Genomic DNA, 22,387 nt, shown 5'->3' on the forward strand with positions numbered 1-22,387 from the left:
TGGGGGTGACAATGGGGGGGGGGGGGGGGGGTCATTTACTATTTTTTTTATTTTGATCACTGAGATATAACCTATCTCAGTGATCAAAATGCACTTTGGAACGAATCTGCCGGCCGATTCGGCGGGCGCACGGCGCATGCGCCCGCCATTTTGCAAGATGGCGGCGCCCAGGGAGAAGACGGCCGGACGGACACCGGGAGGCCGGGTAAGTATAAGGGGGGGAAATGAGGGCACGGGGGGGGCGTCGGAGCACGGGGGGTGGCATCGGAGCATGGGGGGGTGGGATTGGGGCACGGGGGGCAGCCACACTGCAGCGGTTCTGCACCACAAACCGCAGTAAAACCCGCAGATATATTTTTCATCTGCGGGTTTTACTGCGGGTTTGACCTCACAATGGAGGTCAATGGGTGCAGAACCGCTGCAGTTTTGCAAAAAGAAGTGACATGGTACTTCTTTTTTACCGCAGCTATTCAGCGCGGCTATTTTTCCCGATTCCCGCATCATGTGCACAGTGGTTCCTGTTTTCCATAGGGTACAGTGTACTGTACCCTGCATGGAAAACAGCTGCGGAGCCGCAGCGGCAAAATCGCGGCGGTTCCGCAGTAAAAAACGCACTGTGTGAACATGGCCTAAGTCCATGGGCGGATCCATGAGGTCATCAGGGTGGGTTGGCCAATGAGGTCATCAAGGTGGGCGTCACTGTGGGTTGGTCCATGAGGTCATCAGGGTGGGCGTCATCTTGGATATCAGCACATGGTCTGCTGATACAGAAAATGGCAGCCATCTTTAGGGTCTCACTTTGATCTGAGAAAGCTTAAGTAAAGGTACCGTCACACTTAGCGACGCTGCAGCGATACCGACAACGATCCGGATCGCTGCAGCGTCGCTGTTTGGTCGCTGGAGAGCTGTCACACAGACCGCTCTCCAGCGACCAACGATCCCGAGGTCCCCGGTAACCAGGGTAAACATCGGGTAACTAAGCGCAGGGCCGCGCTTAGTAACCCGATGTTTACCCTGGTTACCAGCGTAAAAAAATAAACAGTACATACTTACATTCAGCTGTCTGTCCCTTGCCGTCTGCTTCCTGCACTGACTGCTGGCCGTAAAGTGAAAGCAGAGCACAGCCACAGCGGTGAGTCACCGCTGTGTGACTCACCGCTGTGCTGTGCTTTCACTTTCACTTTACGGCCAGCAGTCAGTGCAGGAAGCAGACGGCAAGGGACAGACAGCTGAATGTAAGTATGTACTGTTTGTTTTTTTACGCTGGTAACCAGGGTAAACATCGGGTTACTAAGCGCGGCCCTGCGCTTAGTTACCCGATGTTTACCCTGGTTACCAGTGAAGACATCGCTGAATCGGTGTCACACACGCCGATTCAGCGATGTCTACGGGGAGTCCAGCGACCAAATAAAGTTCTGGACTTTCTTCCCCGACCAGCGACAGCACAGCAGGGGCCTGATCGCTGCTGCCTGTCACACTGGACGATATCGCTAGCGAGGACGCTGCAACGTCACGGATCGCTAGCGATATCGTCTAGTGTGACGGTACCTTAAGGTTAAACAATACACGTTATGGGTCACTTCTCTCAACCTCTTATGTCTTGAGGTTAATTAAGTATTTGATCTTATGGCTCTCCTCAACACTCACCACTGCCGCCTGCAAGATCCTTCTGCCTAAGCTGGCATCCGCCGAAGCGTAGGTATGGGCCTTGTAAAATTTGACAAAGGTGTGGATGGAAGACCAGGTTGCTGCTTTGCAAAGCTGTAGGGCGGAAGCCCTGCTGTGCACCGCCCAGGAGGCGCCGACTGCCCGGGTAGAGTGAGCCTTAATCCCGGGATGGGGGCACTCTGTTCTTGACCCGGTAAGCCTCCAAAATTGCCGTTCTGATCCAGCGAGCAATAGTCGCCTTGGAAGCCGGCAGGCCTCTACACGTGCCATCAGGAATGAAGAAAAGAGAATCTGTTTTCCGGAAAGAGGCCGTTCTAGCCAGGTAGATCCTCACCGCCCTGACGAGGTCCAGCTTGTTCAACGATCGCTCCAGAGAATGAGCCTGAGCTGGACAAAAAGGAAGGTAGAGCAATGTCCTCGTTGAGGTGGAAACCACCTTAGGAAGGAAGGAAGGCGGAGGCCTCAGGACCACCTTGTCCTGGTGGATAACTAGAAAAGGAGGCCGGCAAGAAAGTGCCGCCAACTCGGAAACACGCCAGATAGAGGTGATGGCCACAAGAAAAGCCACCCACCTTCCAGGATAGAACTGACAGGGAGACCTCCCTGAGAGGCTCAAAGGGGGTCCCCTCAGAACCTCCAGCACAAGATTAAGATCCCATGAATTCAGAGGAGCCCTGAACGGAGGGACAGCATGGGCTACTCCCTGAAGGCGCGTGAACGGAGCGATGACTCTCGCCCCATATTTCCCCGCCCGCTGAAAACGACAATAAGGGAATCCCCAGGGACCCCCCATGACCACCACAACTTGAGGAGGGACCCAGAGGTACCTGAGAGAAGGGGAAAGTGGGATACTCACCTAAACATCCCACGCCGTCAGTTACTAACCTCAAACCAGGGAAGGTATCAGACGTCCAGGGTGCTGGTAATGGACATCCTCGTCTCCGCAACCGACAGGCTCTGGTGGGCGAGTGGGTGGGGGACGGAGCTAGGACCGGTCTTCTGAGCACGCTTCTGTGCTATTGGTCTTGGTCCTGCTGTCGGATCTATGAGGATACGAGGTGGCAGAACACGCCGTATTCATAGTCCGTATTGTGGGATTACAGTTGTGACTGTTCACACTGTATCCCTCCGGAAAAACCTGAAAGAAAACGACGCACATTGAGGTAGATATGGATCTAATGAAAGACCCGTGTCCACATCCTTCTGACACTAAGCTAAACTGAAGTTCATAATGCCAGTCGGTGGGGTGTACACTTCAGAGGAGGAGCTAACTTTTTTTGTGCATAGTGTCAGCAGCATACACCCCATGGTTCCTGTGTCCCCCAATGAGGCGATAGAGAAAATCAAAGTGGGCGTCTTAGTGGGATACTGGGGAATGCAATCTGCAGACTGACATTTTCTTTCAACAGTTTGCACTTCTGGTGGTTTTTCTTACACTTCCCCTCACGCCGAATCTATCGTCACCTCCTATATGATGTGACGTAATCAGATCTAAAGAAGGAAAAAAAAAAAAAAAAAAGAAAAGAAACTATCCCTCCCTACATGTCAGGTAGCGCACCTGCTGCAGGAGTCGTATCCTCATGGCTCGGTCAGTGGAAGAAAACATCTTTACAATGATGGGGATGATCTTCTGCTGATATTCATCAGCGTTCAGGAATTTTCCAATCTGAAACACAAATCAAGAGAATAGATGTTACTGTAAAGTGCAAAACCAGAGATTTGGACATAGTCACTTCCTTCTTATTTTGTGACTTGTCGCAGCATCCTAGTGATCAAAATATGACCCCATTCCCTTATATTGCGCTGCAATGTAACATAGTAACATAGTAACATAGTTAGTAAGGCCGAAAAAAGACATTTGTCCATCCAGTTCAGCCTATATTCCATCATAATAAATACCCAGATCTACGTCCTTCTACAGAACCTAATAATTGTATGATACAATATTGTTCTGCTCCAGGAAGACATCCAGGCCTCTCTTGAACCCCTCGACTGAGTTCGCCATCACCACCTCCTCAGGCAAGCAATTCCAGATTCTCACTGCCCTAACAGTAAAGAATCCTCTTCTATGTTGGTGGAAAAACCTTCTCTCCTCCAGACGCAAAGAATGCCCCCTTGTGCCCGTCACCTTCCTTGGTATAAACAGATCCTCAGCGAGATATTTGTATTGTCCCCTTATATACTTATACATGGTTATTAGATCGCCCCTCAGTCGTCTTTTTTCTAGACTAAATAATCCTAATTTCGCTAATCTATCTGGGTATTGTAGTTCTCCCATCCCCTTTATTAATTTTGTTGCCCTCCTTTGTACTCTCTCTAGTTCCATTATATCCTTCCTGAGCACTGGTGCCCAAAACTGGACACAGTACTCCATGTGCGGTCTAACTAGGGATTTGTACAGAGGCAGTATAATGCTCTCATCATGTGTATCCAGACCTCTTTTAATGCACCCCATGATCCTGTTTGCCTTGGCAGCTGCTGCCTGGCACTGGCTGCTCCAGGTAAGTTTATCATTAACTAGGATCCCCAAGTCCTTCTCCCTGTCAGATTTACCCAGTGGTTTCCCGTTCAGTGTGTAATGGTAACATAGTAACATAGTAACATAGTTAGTAAGGCCGAAAAAAGACATTTGTCCATCCAGTTCAGCCTATATTCCATCATAATAAATACCCAGATCTACGTCCTTCTACAGAACCTAATAATTGTATGATACAATATTGTTCTGCTCCAGGAAGACATCCAGGCCTCTCTTGAACCCCTCGACTGAGTTCGCCATCACCACCTCCTCAGGCAAGCAATTCCAGATTCTCACTGCCCTAACAGTAAAGAATCCTCTTCTATGTTGGTGGAAAAACCTTCTCTCCTCCAGACGCAAAGAATGCCCCCTTGTGCCCGTCACCTTCCTTGGTATAAACAGATCCTCAGCGAGATATTTGTATTGTCCCCTTATATACTTATACATGGTTATTAGATCGCCCCTCAGTCGTCTTTTTTCTAGACTAAATAATCCTAATTTCGCTAATCTATCTGGGTATTGTAGTTCTCCCATCCCCTTTATTAATTTTGTTGCCCTCCTTTGTACTCTCTCTAGTTCCATTATATCCTTCCTGAGCACCGGTGCCCAAAACTGGACACAGTACTCCATGTGCGGTCTAACTAGGGATTTGTACAGAGGCAGTATAATGCTCTCATCATGTGTATCCAGACCTCTTTTAATGCACCCCATGATCCTGTTTGCCTTGGCAGCTGCTGCCTGGCACTGGCTGCTCCAGGTAAGTTTATCATTAACTAGGATCCCCAAGTCCTTCTCCCTGTCAGATTTACCCAGTGGTTTCCCGTTCAGTGTGTAATGGTGATATTGATTCCCTCTTCCCATGTGTATAACCTTACATTTATCATTGTTAAACCTCATCTGCCACCTTTCAGCCCAAGTTTCCAACTTATCCAGATCCATCTGTAGCAGAATACTATCTTCTCTTGTATTAACTGCTTTACATAGTTTTGTATCATCTGCAAATATCGATATTTTACTGTGTAAACCTTCTACCAGATCATTAATGAATATGTTGAAGAGAACAGGTCCCAATACTGACCCCTGCGGTACCCCACTGGTCACAGCGACCCAGTTAGAGACTATACCATTTATAACCACCCTCTGCTTTCTATCACTAAGCCAGTTACTAACCCATTTACACACATTTTCCCCCAGACCAAGCATTCTCATTTTGTGTACCAACCTCTTGTGCGGCACGGTATCAAACGCTTTGGAAAAATCGAGATATACCACGTCCAATGACTCACCGTGGTCCAGCCTATAGCTTACCTCTTCATAAAAATTGATTAGATTGGTTTGACAGGAGCGATTTCTCATAAACCCATGCTGATATGGAGTTAAACAGTTATTCTCATTGAGATAATCCAGAATAACATCCCTCAGAAACCCTTCAAATATTTTACCAACAATAGAGGTTAGACTTACTGGCCTATAATTTCCAGGTTCACTTTTAGAGCCCTTTTTGAATATTGGCACCACATTTGCTATGCGCCAGTCCTGCGGAACAGACCCTGTCGCTATAGAGTCCCTAAAAATAAGAAATAATGGTTTATCTATTACATTACTTAGTTCCCTTAGTACTCGTGGGTGTATGCCATCCGGACCCGGAGATTTATCTATTTTAATCTTATTTAGCCGGTTTCGCACCTCTTCTTGGGTTAGATTGGTGACCCTTAATATAGGGTTTTCATTGTTTCTTGGGATTTCACCTAGCATTTCATTTTCCACCGTGAATACCGTGGAGAAGAAGGTGTTTAATATGTTAGCTTTTTCCTCGTCATCTACAACCATTCTTTCCTCACTATTTTTTAAGGGGCCTACATTTTCAGTTTTTATTCTTTTACTATTGATATAGTTGAAGAACAGTTTGGGATTAGTTTTACTCTCCTTAGCAATGTGCTTCTCTGTTTCCTTTTTGGCAGCTTTAATTAGTTTTTTAGATAAAGTATTTTTCTCCCTATAGTTTTTTAGAGCTTCAATGGTGCCATCCTGCTTTAGTAGTGCAAATGCTTTCTTTTTACTGTTAATTGCCTGTCTTACTTCTTTGTTTAGCCACATTGGGTTTTTCCTATTTCTAGTCCTTTTATTCCCACAAGGTATAAACCGCTTACACTGCCTATTTAGGATGTTCTTAAACATTTCCCATTTATTATCTGTATTCTCATTTCTGAGGATATTGTCCCAGTCTACCAGATTAAGGGCATCTCTAAGCTGGTCAAACTTTGCCTTCCTAAAGTTCAGTGTTTTTGTGACTCCCTGACAAGTCCCCCTAGTGAAAGACAGGTGAAACTGTACAATATTGTGGTCGCTATTTCCTAGATGCCCAACCACCTGCAGATTTGTTATTCTGTCAGGTCTATTAGATAGTATTAGGTCTAAAAGTGCTGCTCCTCTGGTTGGATTCTGCACCAATTGTGAAAGATAATTTTTCTTGGTTATTAGCAGAAACCTGTTGCCTTTATGGGTTTCACAGGTTTCTGTTTCCCAGTTAATATCCGGGTAGTTAAAGTCCCCCATAACCAGGACCTCATTATGGGTTGCAGCTTCATCTATCTGCTTTAGAAGTAGACTTTCCATGCTTTCTGTTATATTTGGGGGTTTGTAACAGACCCCAATGAGAATTTTGTTACCATTTTTCCCTCCATGAATTTCAACCCATATGGACTCGACATCTTCATTCCCTTCGCTAATATCCTCCCTTAAAGTGGACTTTAGACAAGACTTTACATAGAGACAAACCCCTCCTCCTCTCCGATTTTTACGATCCTTTCTAAACAGACTGTAACCTTGTAAGTTAACTGCCCAGTCATAGCTTTCATCTAACCATGTCTCGGTTATTCCCACTATGTCAAAGTTACCTGTAGATATTTCTGCTTCTAGTTCTTCCATCTTGTTTGTCAGGCTTCTGGCGTTTGCGAGCATGCAGTTTAGAGGATTTTGTTTTGTTCCAATCTCCTCACTGTGGATTGTTTTAGAAATGTTCTTACCTCCCTTCTGAGTATGTTTTCCTGGGTCGTCTTTGTACGAGTCTAATGTTTTTCTTCCCGTCCCCTCTTCTTCTAGTTTAACGCCCTCCTGATGAGTGTAGCGAGTCTTCTGGCGAATGTGTGTTTCCCAGGTTTGTTGAGGTGTAGTCCGTCTCTGGCGAGGAGTCCATCATACCAGTAATTCACACCGTGGTCCCGGAATCCAAATCCTTGTTGTCTGCACCATCGTCTTAGCCAGTTGTTTGCATCAAGGATCCTGTTCCATCTCCTGGTGCCATGCCCATCTACTGGAAGGATAGAAGAAAAAACTACCTGTGCATCCAGTTCCTTTACTTTCTTCCCCAACTCTTCAAAGTCCTTGCAGATTGTCGGTAGGTCCTTCCTTGCCGTGTCATTGGTGCCAACATGTATCAGAAGAAATGGGTGGACGTCCTTGGAGCTGAAGAGCTTTGGTATCCTATCGGTCACATCCTTGATCATCGCACCTGGAAGGCAGCATACTTCTCTTGCAGTTATGTCCGGTCTGCAGATGGCTGCTTCTGTGCCTCTCAGTAGTGAGTCTCCCACCACCACCACTCTTCGTTGCTTCTTGGCTGTACTTTTTGCTGTCACTTGTTGCTGTGTGCCCTTTTCTTTTTTGCTTGCTGGTATTGCTTCATTCTTAGGTGTGCCATCTTCATCCTCTACAAAGATTTGATATCGGTTCTTCAGTTGTGTGGTTGGTGATTTCTCCATGGTCTTCTTGCTTCTTTTGGTCACATGCTTCCACTCATCTGCTTTTGGAGGTTCTCTGACACTTTTTGCACCTTCTGTGACCAGTAGAGATGCTTCTGTTCTGTCTAGAAAGTCTTCATTCTCTTTGATGAGTTTCAAAGTTGCTATTCTTTCTTCCAGACCCCGCACCTTTTCTTCTAAAAGGGCCACTAGTCTACACTTCTGACAGGTGAAATTGGATTCTTCTTCTGGTCGATCTGTGAACATGTAGCACATGCTGCAGCTCACCATGTAGGTTGTCACATCTGCCATGTTGCTCCTAGATCCTGCTGACTTGCTGTGTGTTTTCCTTCTTGTGTAATCTACTCAGCCAAGCTCTCTTGCAATAATGTCCTACAGGCAAAAATTTGCGCGCCACAAGGCGCGCGGTTTGGTGATGCTTTCGAAGCAGCTGGTCCCGGCTGTACCCAACGATCTTCTAGCTTAGGGAGACTTCGCTTCTCCCAGAAGGCACCTGGAATATGCAAATTAGCCTCCTGAAGCTTGAATCCCTGGTTTGGTGATGCTTTCGAAGCAGCTGGTCCCGGCTGTACCCAACGATCTTCTAGCTTAGGGAGACTTCGCTTCTCCCAGAAGGCACCTGGAATATGCAAATTAGCCTCCTGAAGCTTGAATCCCTGGTTTGGTGATGCTTTCGAAGCAGCTGGTCCCGGCTGTACCCAACGATCTTCTAGCTTAGGGAGACTTCGCTTCTCCCAGAAGGCACCTGGAATATGCAAATTAGCCTCCTGAAGCTTGAATCCCTGGTTTAGAAAAATTGAAACATGTGTACGAAAAACTGCCCAGGTTCCACTGAGATTTGAACTCAGATCGCTGGATTCAGAGTCCAGAGTGCTAACCATTACACCATGGACCATGGAACCATTACACCATGGAACCACACACGTACATGGTGATATTGATTCCCTCTTCCCATGTGTATAACCTTACATTTATCATTGTTAAACCTCATCTGCCACCTTTCAGCCCAAGTTTCCAACTTATCCAGATCCATCTGTAGCAGAATACTATCTTCTCTTGTATTAACTGCTTTACATAGTTTTGTATCATCTGCAAATATCGATATTTTACTGTGTAAACCTTCTATGTAGCAACGAAATATCACGTTTCTACCTAAACTGCCTGTTTTTATTCTTCGCTTTAGACTAGAGGTAGATGTGACCGGAGCCCGACGTCCATAACAACAGCCGAAGTGTGAATTTATGTGAAAATGTAACAGTTTGTGCATTAATACCAATATATTGAGTCTTTAATTGCTCACTTTAAATAAGGGTGTGAGGATTACAGCGCCCGCACTGCCAAATTCAAAGGCCGTCAGTAGCTGGGGAAGGATTTTATGGCGACAGAAATCTTCAGGAAACGAATCCAGGTGTTCACTGAGCTGCTCAAAAAACGACTGCCGCTCAGCGGGATCTTTAATCTGCACAGAAAACACACAGTAATAAAAAGTCTATTAGAACTGAAAATATATATGATTTATAACAATAGTAATTAATCAAAAAAACTAAAGATTATTATAATACAGGAAATTATTCCATTTATGTTTTATAGACTGGGCATTTGATTGGTCAGGGCTGGAGTGACATCATCTGTGCAATGTGGCGGAAAGATGATGTCACGCCAGCCCCGGCTAATCAGAAGCTGCATTGGGGACACCGGCTGAGGTTCGGGGAGCCTTCTGTATGGACACAAATGCCGCAAATGGATCTGCTCATCTCTACAGTTTTTACACATGGGTCCTCATTTGTAAGGGAACTGACCTGTATCTCTTCAAGGAATAAATTCGTCTCCACAAAGATGTTGCTGAGGAATCCCCCAGGAGCGCGGCAGTTCTGCAGGAATCGCGCAGGATTGGGACGGATTTTAGGGTTTGCCCCAACAAGTTCGCAGTAGTGAGGCACCAGTGACTTGGGGATCTGTAGTACACAATGGCAGACATTACCGAAGAATGGCACAGAGCTAAAAACTCAAAGTTATAGAGGAAAACAGCAATTAAAGTCAGAAGAAGATTCTAGATTGTGAGCCCCATTGGGGACAGCGATGATAATGTGTGCAAATTGTAAAGCGCTGCGGAATATGTTAGCGCTATATAAAAATAAAGATTATTATTATTTAGAAGAACATGAACGAGCTATTGTGTGCGCACCTGAGGTAAGAAAGCAGGAATACTCCCATACTAGAAATCTGGCCTTAAGGTAATCGATAGGTAAAGTAAGTCATTAACATCATCAATTCAGTGGCTTTTGTTTAGCAGATGCGAAGTCCCACACTTGTGAAAACACCATAAAAGCCCCCCAAAAAGTGTATGTCTGCATGTATGGCAAATTTATGTTTAAACTGTAGCCACCATTTTTCATTTTTATTTTATAAATCAATAGTAAACATAAAAATAAGAAACTTTGTGATAGGTCTTATCAGAGAAATCTGCTTTTTTTTCCTCCTGGACTGATTTTTACTAGTGGAGAGAGCGTGCTGGGATAAGGTGTTATCTGAGCATGCTCGAGTCCAAACAGTGTCTTCGGCGTGCCATGTTCAAGTCCCGGCGGCTGCATGTCTCGTGGCTGTTCGACAGCGCTAACACATGAAGCGATACCCCAACAATGAGTCTATAGCTGCATGTGTTGCTGCTGTAGAACAGCTGAGAAAAATGCAGCCGCAGGGACTCGAACATAGTACTAGAGCACGCCGAAGTCACTGTTAGCACTCGAGCATGCTCAGATAACACCTTTTCCCAGCACGCTCTTTTATCACTAATCTTTAACCCCAAGCCCTCACCCGGCCCCAGATCACGAAAAATGGAGACACTATGGGTATCAGAAAATGGCACAATTTGGGGGGGGGGGGGGATGGGGTTTAGCAAAGCTTTGAATTTTTTTTCAGATAAAAAATAACCTAGACATGTTCGGTATCTATGAACTCATAATGACCCAGAGAATCACAATGGCAGGTCAGTTTTAGCATTTCGTGAACCTACCAAAAAAGCCAAACAAAAAACCAGTGTGGGATTGCACTTTTTTTTTTGCAATTTCACCACACCAATGGTGTTGTTCAAAAGTACAACTCGTCCCGCAAAAATTAGCCCTCACATGGCAATATTGAGAGAAAAATAAAAAAGTTTTGGCTCTGGGAAGGAGGGGGAACGAAAAACGAAAACACAAAAACAAAAAAAGGGTCGCGGTGTGAAGGGGTTAACTCTCAATTCACAGGTAACAACTGCTTTCACTAAGTATAGATATTCACAATACTGAGCTAGGAAATAACAGTTGGTGCTCATAAGATTCTATGGATGGAGGGAGGAGGTAGAAACAAACTGGCATTGTGCTGCAAGTTCCCTGGAAATGTCAGTTACACTTTACGAGAATGTTGGCACAGATGACACATAAATGGAACAGTTGTGAAAATGTATTTTATTGGGGTCTGCAAAGATTTGCTGAAACGTATGGACAGACGAACACATTTAATGAAACAATTACGGCACAGCCTACCTTTCCAAGTGAGCGGAGAGCCGTGGGGCGTGGGAGCGAGCCATTGCACACTTCCCAGATTAGGCAGCCAAGACACCACATGTCTGCGGACCTGTTACATGGAGAATATAATCGCATTATATCGCGTCGATCACAAACAATATATGGATGAACAGGCTTTAGTCTCACATACCACTTCTCCCCAGAAGTCTTTGAACGATCTGATTTTTCCGGGGGATTATACTTTTCCAGTTCAGGACCCTTTTTGGGGGCACTTTCCTCGCTACCAGCTGCATACATATAGTCCAGACCCCCAAGTTTCCACTCTCCCGCCCGGTCCACAAACACAGCCGACATATAGACGTTGTTGTGAATGAGGTTGCAATCATTCGTCAGAAAACTGAGCGCTTTCTAAATGCCAACAGAGGACATCATAGCATGGATTTGGACATAGGATGTATCGATACATAGACACATAATATACAGATATACACTTACCACGACCTGATGAAGACCCCAAGAAATTTCTAGCTCGCTGATTCCTCCTGTGTCAGCCCTGGATTTTATGTACACCCCCAGAGAGGTAACCGGTTCCGTCACGATGTACAAGCATTTGTCTGTCTGTAACAAAATGCAGAGGACCGTGGTATCAGAACGACGATGGACAGAACTGCAGCAATTCTGATTTCCATAAATGCCATGCGCAAAGTAGCAACCCAATGTTTTATTGTTCCAATGTATCATAAATGAATAAAATCTACTTTGCAAATGCTATAAAAAAACAGCTCCATAATATTAATCTAAGAACAAGCTCTTTGTACGATCATCCTGCCATTGTACCCCCATCTTCATCCTGCGGTTGTACCCCCCCCTCTTCATCCTGCAGTTGTACCCCCCCCTCTTCCTCCTGCTGTCGTACCACCCCCCCCTTTGTCCTGCCGCTGTACCCCCCCCCTGGTCCTGCGGACGTACCCCCCCTCCTGGTATACTGCGGTCATACCCCCCTTCTTCGTCCTGCGGTCATACATCCACTCTTCATCCTGCGGTCATTACCCCCCTCTTCATCCTGCGGTCATTACCCCCCCTCTTCATCCTGCGGTCATTACCCCCCTCTTCATCCTGCGGTCATTACCCCCCCTCTTCATCCTGCGGTCATTACCCCCCCCTCTTCATCCTGCAGTCGTAACCCCCTATTCATCCTGCGGTCGTACCCCCCCCACACTCTTGGTACTGCGGTCGTACCCCCCCTCTTGGTACTGCGGTCGTACCCCTGTACCCCCCTCTTGGTACTGCGGTCGTACCCCCCCTTGCTACTGCGGTCGTACCCCCCCTCTTGGTACTGCGGTCGTACCCCACCTCTTGGTACTGCGGTCGTACCCCCCCCCCCCCCCCGCCTCTTGGTACTGCGGTCGTACCCCCCCCCCCCCTCTTGGTACTGCGGTCGTACCCCCCCCCCCTCTTGGTACTGCGGTCGTACCCCCTTCTTCATCCTGCGGTCGTACCTCCACTCTTCATCCTGCAGTCGTTACCCCCTTTATCTGTCCACTGCTTCTTGGTTGGTGGTAAACCATCAATGACAGTTGACAGGTAACACGACTATGGGATAGATTACATAGGATGTCATAGAGACTGCACAGGAGCTGTAAACCCAGACCTGTGTAATAATTTTAGTGAAGCCCAACTAGAAAATTGCTTATTATTTCAGTTTACATACAACAAAAACAAATGTAATTTAAAAAGTGTACATAGCCTTTAAAGGAGACGCTGTCAGCAGCTCAAGAGTGGCCAGCTTTTTGCTCTTATTTTGTTCTTCTGGTTTTTGGCGTTTTTTTTTTTTTGTTCGTTTTTTTTTAACCACCACACAGTTCTAGAATTAAGGGCCTTTCTATTAGGGCAGATTTTTATGGTTTTCACAAGTGGGCGTTGCGCAGATACTTCCAGATAATGTGAACCAAGCCCCCTCGCTAAAGACCAGAAAAACAGAGCACTAAAAAACAATGTCAATATCTTTCGAACCGTACGGCAGAATTTAAAACAAAGAATACAAAAAACAAACAAACAATACGGAACGCAGGTGAGCAGTGTGAATAAATAAGGGAACAAACTGTCCACCTTTGATCTGGGGAAAGGTCGTCTTTAAGCTTATGACCCCGAGTTGCCCACAATTTGGGGTACAATCACAAACATTATAACAATTTGGAGACAACTTCAATGTTATCAGGTACAAAATATGGGTGTAAAGTTCTAAAATGTTGCTTTGGAGCCACTTTCTGAAAATCAACAAGCACCGTAACCAACCAAGACAAATAAAAGAAAAGTCAGCAGGCAAATAAAATGCTGGACATTAAGGACTGATGAAGAAAACCAAATAAATAGGGAGGATAGATAGATAAATAAATAGATAGATAATGTAAAGGGTTGTTTTCAAGTGTGAAAGCTAGCCCCTATCTTTAGCATAAATGCAAACTTTCTAATAGCTAGCGTTCTAAAGGTACCGTCACACTAGACGATATCGCTAGCGATCCGTGACGTTGCAGCGTCCTCGCTAGCGATATCGTCCAGTGTGACAGGCAGCAGCGATCAGGCCCCTGCTGTGCTGTCGCTGGTCGGGGAAGAAAGTCCAGAACTTTATTTGGTCGCTGGACTCCCCGTAGACATCGCTGAATCGGCGTGTGTGACACCGATTCAGCGATGTCTTCGCTGGTAACCAGGGTAAACATCGGGTAACTAAGCGCAGGGCCGCGCTTAGTAACCCGATGTTTACCCTGGTTACCATCGTTAAAGTAAAAAAAACAACCGCTACATACTTACCTACCGCTGTCTGTCCCCGGCGCTCTGCTTCTCTGGTCTGGCTGTGAACACAGCGGCCGGAAAGCAGAGCGGTGACGTCACCGCTCTGCTTTCCGGCTGCCCGGCGCTCACAGCCAGACCAGAGAAGCAGAGCACCGAGGACAGACAGCGGTAGGTAAGTATGTAGCGTTTGTTTTTTTACTTTTTAGGATGGTAACCAGGGTAAACATCGGGTTACTAAGCGCGGCCCTGCACTTAGTAACCCGATGTTTACCCTGGTTACCGGGGACCTCGGGATCGTTGGTCGCTGGAGAGCTGTCTGTGTGACAGCTCTCCAGCGACCAAACAGCGACGCTGCAGCGATCCGGATCGTTGTCGGTATCGCTGCAGCATCGCTTAGTGTGACGGTACCTTTACCGCAATGACCCCCAACAATGCCAAGAAGAGGGGCTCTGAAGAATTCCAGCCGAATGGAGCAATGGTCGATCATGCACACTACAACCTCATTCATTCTTAATAGGAGCACTGGAGATTGCTGAGCGCTGCGATTGGCTGATCTTAGGCGCTGTCAGTAGAATTGAACCGCTTATGATTGACCTCCATTTAGTCGGGTTCTTCAGAACCCCTGTTTTCGGGATTGCTAGGGAGCCACGACCATCAGACACTCAGCGACTGCAGAGTAAGCCTCTATCCTCTATATATGGGTAGAAGGCAACTTTCAAACTTGAGAAGACCCCTTCAAACAAACAAACAAAAAAAATCAGCTCATAACAGCCATTACCTCTAAGCCATCCACATACGCTAAGATATTTGGGTGTCTCAAAGTCTTTATTCTTTTCAAGGCCGATTTCGCCGCTTGTGTCTCTTCTTCTGCTCCTGGACGAATTTCATAAGCGAACACTGATACTGGGTCACCACTGGCCTGATCAATGAAGATCAAATATAAGAAATGATGTACGGGTCAATGTTCTGTTCAAATGTATCATAAATAATAACATTACATATCACAAATTTATATTTACCAACACTGGAAATGGACAAGTAAATCTGATCTATGAGACACTACACAAAACTCCGGCATCCCAGGGCTACAAACCTGTATGAAGTGACGTCACCACAGCCTTAACGCACGTTTCACCAAAAGCTTCTTCAGGAGGCGTACCCGCACGCACACACCTCCTAAGCTTTTGACAAAACATGAGTTGGGGCGGCAGGGACACTCCAAACAGCTACATCCACTTGTAAGCACTTTTTGTTGCTTTTTGGCCACCTATGTCCAGACTATTAGGATAGTTAATCCATTGCGAACTACACATTATATATGTAATGTGCTCTGGATTTTGTCTCCAGTATGTTTTTGACATTCTTAATAGCTGGAGGGGTAATTTACAGGCTTGGGCGTCAATTTATTTGTTCCTTACATGTAAAATCTGTTGAAAAAGTTTCAACTAACAAAATTGGTCAGATTTACTAATTCTATCTTAGATACAAATGGTGCAAACTAAGAACAGACAGAACTAACAAAAAATGCAACATTTATCATAGTGATCCTTGCTGGATGATAAACTTGGAGTCTTACTGGGATAGATTACATAGGATATCATAGAGACTGCACAGGAACTCCGCCCCCACCTCCCAATGGGGCAGCGGATGCGCCGGAGAAATGCATCCGCTGCACCCGTTGTTCAGCGCATCAAACGCTAGCGTCGGAATCTCGGCCCGACGCATTGCAACGGGCCGAATCTGACGCTAGTGTGAAAGTAGCCTTAAATGTGATGGGACGTTAAGCCGTTAAGGACGTTAAATGTGACCCATTTTATTCTTACAAAAAAAAAAAAAAAGAAAAGAGAGAGAATGGGACTCCCAAGGTCCCCCCACACATCAGATCAAAGGTGTACTAAATATGCGATTTCAACAAAAATCGATTGTTCATTGTATGGTTTTTAGGTGCCAAGCGATACATTTTTGGGTGATGAACAATCATAATTGTCCAAAAAATGGATCAGGCATGTCTGATATTTTTGTACGACTATCACGCACAGCATAATGTCTATGTGCTGACTGCTTCATTAGCTCCACCACAATAATTATAGAACATTTTTGTTAGCTACTCACCAGAAATGTACAGCTTCATCTAAAAGGTATTTGTACAATGTAATTGGACATGTGTACAGTGCCGTCCCGCAAATGATTCGTATGAACGATGAGTGATCTTTCATCATTCATCTTCCGATCCTCTCAAGACCACCTCCTCTGCTCCCCTCTCATCTCTTCTTCCCACAACCGCATCCAAGACTTCTCCCGTGCTTCCCCTATACTCTGGGAACTCTCTACCCCAACACATCAGACTCTCACCTACGATAGAAACCTTCAGAAAGAACCTGAAGACTCACCTCTTCTGACAAGCCTATAACCTGCAGCGATCCTGAAGTTACTGAACCGCCGCACAACCTGCCCTACCCTCTCCTAGTGTTTCATCACCCATCCCCTGCAAACTGTGAGCCCTCGCGGGCAGGGTCCTCCCTCCTTATGTACCTGTGTGCCTTGTTTTTTGCTCAGGTTAAGTTGTATTTGTCTATATTTGCCCCGTATTCATGTGTAAAGCGCCATGGAATAAATGGCGCTATAAAAATGTAAAATAATAATAATAATCATTCAATTGTCATTTCAAGTGTATGACCAGTATCTACTATATAATCGTCTAAGGGTCACTTCCGTCTTTCTGTCTGTCTGTCCTTTCTGTCACGGATATTCATTGGTCGCAGCCTCTGTCTGTCATGGAATCCAAGTCGCTGATTGGTCTCGCCAGCTGCCTGTCATGGCTGCCGCGACCAATCAGCGACGGCCACAGTCAGATTAGTCCCTCCCTACTCCCCTGCAGTCAGCGCCCGGCTCCCGCTCCATACTCCCCGCAGTCACAGCTCACACAGGGTTAATGCCAGCGGTAACGGACCGCGTTATACCGCGGGTAACTCACTCCGTTACCGCCGCTATTAACCCTGTGTGACCAAGTTTTTACTATTGATGCTGCCTATGCAGCGTCAATAGTAAAAGTATCTAATGTTAAAAAAAAAAATACCAAAAATCTATATATACTCACCTTCCGCCGCCTTTCCCACTCCTTGCGACGCTCCGGTAACCGCTCCATGTAAGCGGCAGGTTCCGGTGGCAAGGATGGTATGCGACAAGGACCTGCCATGCACGCCTGCGCGAGAAGGACCTGCCTTGACGTCACGGTCATGTGACCGCGACGTAATCACGGGTCCTGCGCTACCAACCCTGGGACCGGAAGCTGCCGAGTGCACTGCACACACAGGCGACATGACTACAAGGGCTCCCTCGGAAGGTGAGTATATGTTTATTTTTTAACCTGTGACATACGTGGCTGGGCAATATACTACGCCGCTGTGCAATATACTACGTGGCTCTGTGCTGTATACTACATCACTGGGCAATATACTACGTGGCTCTGTGCTGTATACTACATCACTGGGCAATATACTACGTGACTGGGCAATATACTACGTGGCCATGCATATTCTAGAATACCAGATGCGTTAGAATCGGGCCACCATCTAGTTAGTTTATAAGGAAGAATGTGCAGCGACGGTCCCTGGGGCAGAGACGCGGGGGACCTGGGGCAGAGATTATTGAATGAGTTTCTACAACACACATTATTACTGATAACAATCAACACTTGGATGATAAACAATGTTGCATTTTTGTCCCCTTTCTCTATATTAATTTCTGTACCAATTACTATATGTTAAAAGTTTTACCAAAAGCATTGATATTAAGTAAAAAAAAAAAAAAAAAGAACGTGTCATGCCACTGGGGCACTCATAGACCCCCTCCCCAGTGTTTTGGAACTAAGTATGGAGGAGTCCCACCGGTGGTGGTTGCAAGTGACCACATTTTTGCTTGTTACAGTATTTTTAAAAGGAAAATAAGGGCACAATCACATCAGACATACATTTTTTGCTTCTATCACTAAATTTACGTCCTAAGTGGATGCACAATCGCTATTTGGAATACACTCAGATTAACCTCATTCAATGAGGCTACTTTGCGTATGACTAAGGCCGGCCTCACATTAGCGAGTTTTACGGACGTAAGAGAGGTGCTGAAAATACGGATTGCATATGGTACAATGCTTCTCTATGCCCCTGCTCCTATCATCCGTATTTTACTGATCTGTATTATACAATCTTCTACGGCCGTAGAAAATCGCAGCATGCTGCGTTTGCCACCGTATTGCGCAAAAAATCCGCCAATGAAAGTCTATGGGGGCCAGAAAAATACGGATTACACATGGACCAGCAGTGTGACTTGCGAGAAATACGCAGCGCTGTTCTAGAGAAAAGCCGGTAATTCAGTGCGGTGTACAGTAAAATCACACTGACAGCTTACAGTAGAATAGGTAGAATAAATGTGTACACATAGAATAGGTATATACAGTATATATATATATATATATATATATATATATATATATATATATATATATATATATATATATAATTGAGACACATATATGTATGTATATTAATATTTAATACAGCGCGAGATAGCAAAAGCCGGCAATTGAATTACTGGCTTTAAAGCTATCTCCTTCCTAAATATGGAAACTGCTGCTGGTACCAACCTATTGCGCGGTACCATCAGCGGAACACCGTCGCACCACACACGTACGCATACACACGGCCTCTTGAGTGGTACCACCAGCGGAACACAGTCGCAACACGCACGCACGCACGCATACACACGCGTGCGCGGCCTCTTGCGCGGTACCACCAGCGGAACACTGTTGCGAACACGCCGCCGGGGTCAGCAGAATGATTCACTGACCGCCGCCATCTTTGTACAGGAGGAGCGCACGCGCAGTTTTAAAGGGAACCTGTCACCCCGTTTTTTGAGATTGAGCTATAAATACTGTTAAATAGGGCCTGCGCTGTGCGTTGCTATAGTGTATGTAGTGTACCCCGATTCCCCATGTATGCTGAGAAATACATTACCAAAGTCGCCGTTTTCGCCTGTCAATCAGGCTGGTCTGGTCAGGTGGGCGTGTTCACAGCGCTCTTTTCTTCCCCCGCTTTCCGTTGGTGGCGTAGTGGTGTGTGCATGTCCAGAGTTCCGACTTCCCTGCGCCCACGTGAAGACACAGCGCGCGATCTGCGCTGTAATCCCTTGCATCGGTGGGGGCGGCCATCTTCCTGGGGCCGCGCGTGCGCAGATGGAGTGCTCTGCTGCACGGGGCTTCAGGAAAATGGCCGCGGGCAGCCGCGCGTGCGCATTAGAGATCGCGGCGGCCATTTTCCCAAAGCCGAGTTTGCATCTCGGCTTTGGGAAAATGGCCGCCGCGATCTCTAATGCGCACGCGCGGCTGCCCGCGGCCATTTTCCTGAAGCCCCGTGCAGCAGAGCACTCCATCTGCGCACGCGCGGCCCCAGGAAGATGGCCGCCCCCACCGATGCAAGGGATTACAGCGCAGATCGCGCGCTGTGTCTTCACGTGGGCGCAGGGAAGTCGGAACTCTGGACATGCGCACACCACTACGCCACCAACGGAAAGCTGGGGAAGAAAAGAGCGCTGTGAACACGCCCACCTGACCAGACCAGCCTGATTGACAGGCGAAAACGGCGACTTTGGTAATGTATTTCTCAGCATACATGGGGAATCGGGGTACACTACATACACTATAGTAACGCACAGCGCAGGCCCTATTTAACAGTATTTATAGCTCAATCTCAAAAAACGGGGGTGACAGGTTCCCTTTAATGTGACTGCCGCCATCTGCCTGCACAAAGATGGCGGCGGTCTGATATTCCGCGCCTGTGCGAATTCCGCGCAGTGAATCATTCGGCTGATCCCAGCAGCAGATGAGCGACGTGTCTACAGGCAGAGGAAGCCGGTCACATTAGGGGTTTCCGAGGAACAAAAGTTCATTTTAAAAATTGTCCGTGTCTGACCGTGTACGGAGCATACCACAGCTCCTGGGCAGGGGAGGAAGCAAAAGACAATACTGACATTACAGCAGGGGATCACAGAGGATTCATTTTGTCAGATAAAATATTTCACCGACTGTTTCTAAACAATATTTTACCTCACAAAGTGTATCTTCTGCGATCTCCTGCTGTAATGTCAGTATTGTCTTTTGCTTCCTCCCCTGCCCAGGAGCTGTGGTATGTTCTGTACACGGTCAGCACATAGGGTAGACAGGTCAAAGAAGAGCACACAGACTGGAGAAGTCAGCACATGGGGAGAGAGGCAGTGGATAGGTGAGTGAGCACATGGGGGAGAGATTCTCAACGCTGGTGACCAACAGTTTGTCAGCCACCACAGGAAAGTGGACACCAAACGCTATAAAATATTTAACAGCTCCCTTCGCGGGTCCAGGACTGGGTCCCTGACGCTGCTCCTGTCTCTTTTGGCTGCTGCCAATCGCTGAGCTAAGCGGCTTGTGCCGTCTACCCCGGTTGAGCTCAGTGACTGGCTGCAGCGGTGAAGTGTGCTGTCAATGTGACAGCAACACACAGAGGCAGGAGCAGGCACTGGACCCTGGAGGGGGGTACCTGCCTGCTATTTCTGGGGTGTTTGCAGTCCACTTTCCTTGTAGTGGAAAACCCCTTAAAGGTAACTGTTCCCTTTACAGCAGCAGAGATGTGATACTCTCCTCCAAGCTGTAGGGGCCACTCATTTCCCTGCAGAATACAGGAGCTAGTGCCCTGCCAGGACATTGCAGCCGCCACTGTACAGACACAATACACACAGATGCGGTACCAGCAGAGGACGGCTCCTGCGGTTATCATCCGTACACACCACGTTACTACGTAGTAATGCCCCCAGTTACACTGAAGTAACGGGCAGCCCCGGGGGAGGACATGCCGTGTACGCACCTTCTTCTTGCCCTTCTGTATCCCCCATCCTCCCGGTAATTCCTCTCTCTCCCCGGTGATATCATACGGGAAATCACGGGCCGGATCCCGGGACCAGAACCACATCTTCTCACCGGTGGAGAGTGGAGACACGTCACCGTGACGTGGACAGAGCTGCGAGGGGAGCGGTTAGACTGGAGCTGCTGCTGTTGTGGTCGGCATGACGTCACCGGAAAGGGCGGGGCCTCCTCGGTCTCGTGCAGCCTGATACCAGGAAGTAGTGTTCTGTGCTGAGGCTGCTGGAGATCAGGTCCCGAGAAAACTGAGGTGCTGCAGTGCACCACGGGGCTGTGTGCAGTGGGAGTGAGGACACAGGGCTGAGTGACTGAGGTGCTGCAGTGCACCACGGGGCTGTGTGCAGTGGGAGTGAGGACACAGGGCTGAGTGACTGAGGTGCTGCAGTGCACCACGGGTCTGTGTGCAGTGGGAGTGAGGACACAGGGCTGAGTGACTGAGGTGCTGCAGTGCACCATGGGGCTGAGTGACTGAGGTGCTGCAGTGCACCATGGGGCTGAGTGCAGTGGGAGTGAGGACACAGGGCTGAGTGACTGAGGTGCTGCAGTGCACCACGGGGCTGTGTGCAGTGGGAGTGAGGACACAGGGCTGAGTGACTGAGGTGCTGCAGTGCACCATGGGGCTGAGTGACTGAGGTGCTGCAGTGCACCATGGGGCTGTGTGCAGTGAGAGTGAGGACACAGGGCTGAGGTGCTGCAGTGCACCACGGGGCTGTGTGCAGTGGGAGTGAGGACACAGGGCTGAGTGACTGAGGTGCTGCAGTGCACCATGGGGCTGTGTGCAGTGGGAGTGAGGACACAGGGCTGAGTGACTGAGGTGCTGCAGTGCACCATGGGGCTGAGTGACTGAGGTGCTGCAGTGCATCATGGGGCTGTGTGCAGTGGGAGTGAGGACACAGGGCTGAGTGACTGAGGTGCTGCAGTGCACCACGGGGCTGAGTGCAGTGGGAGTGAGGACACAGGGCTGAGTGACTGAGGTGCTGCAGTGCACCACGGGGCTGAGTGCAGTGGGAGTGAGGACACAGGGCTGAGTGACTGAGGTGCTGCAGTGCACCACGGGTCTGTGTGCAGTGGGAGTGAGGACACAGGGCTGAGTGACTGAGGTGCTGCAGTGCACCACGGGGCTGTGTGCAGTGGGAGTGAGGACACAGGGCTGAGTGACTGAGGTGCTGCAGTGCACCACGGGTCTGTGTGCAGTGGG

At 47.5% G+C, this 22,387-nt stretch overlaps 1 protein-coding gene across 3 annotated transcripts in view; it reads right to left on the reverse strand.

The window, feature by feature from the left end:
- The window catches only part of SCYL1 (SCY1 like pseudokinase 1), a 94,078-nt gene extending 72,738 nt beyond the window's left edge, over nt 1-21,340 (reverse strand). For 2 of the 3 annotated variants that reach the window (XM_069739473.1, XM_069739475.1), the window contains exons 1-8: nt 21,134-21,340; nt 15,019-15,159; nt 11,946-12,068; nt 11,641-11,858; nt 11,469-11,559; nt 9,744-9,899; nt 9,245-9,403; nt 3,227-3,334 (exon numbers count right to left, since the gene is read on the reverse strand). In XM_069739473.1, the coding sequence (XP_069595574.1) occupies nt 3,227-3,334; nt 9,245-9,403; nt 9,744-9,899; nt 11,469-11,559; nt 11,641-11,858; nt 11,946-12,068; nt 15,019-15,159; nt 21,134-21,238 (1,101 nt within the window). In that variant the 5' untranslated portion in view covers nt 21,239-21,340. The remainder of the gene's footprint in view (nt 1-3,226; nt 3,335-9,244; nt 9,404-9,743; nt 9,900-11,468; nt 11,560-11,640; nt 11,859-11,945; nt 12,069-15,018; nt 15,160-21,133) is intronic. The other variant, XM_069739474.1, reaches the window with a different exon arrangement.
- Between the last annotated feature and the right edge of the window lie 1,047 nt (nt 21,341-22,387).

This window comes from Ranitomeya imitator, chromosome 9, assembly GCF_032444005.1.
Source record: "Ranitomeya imitator isolate aRanImi1 chromosome 9, aRanImi1.pri, whole genome shotgun sequence".
NCBI lineage: Eukaryota > Metazoa > Chordata > Amphibia > Anura > Dendrobatidae > Ranitomeya > Ranitomeya imitator.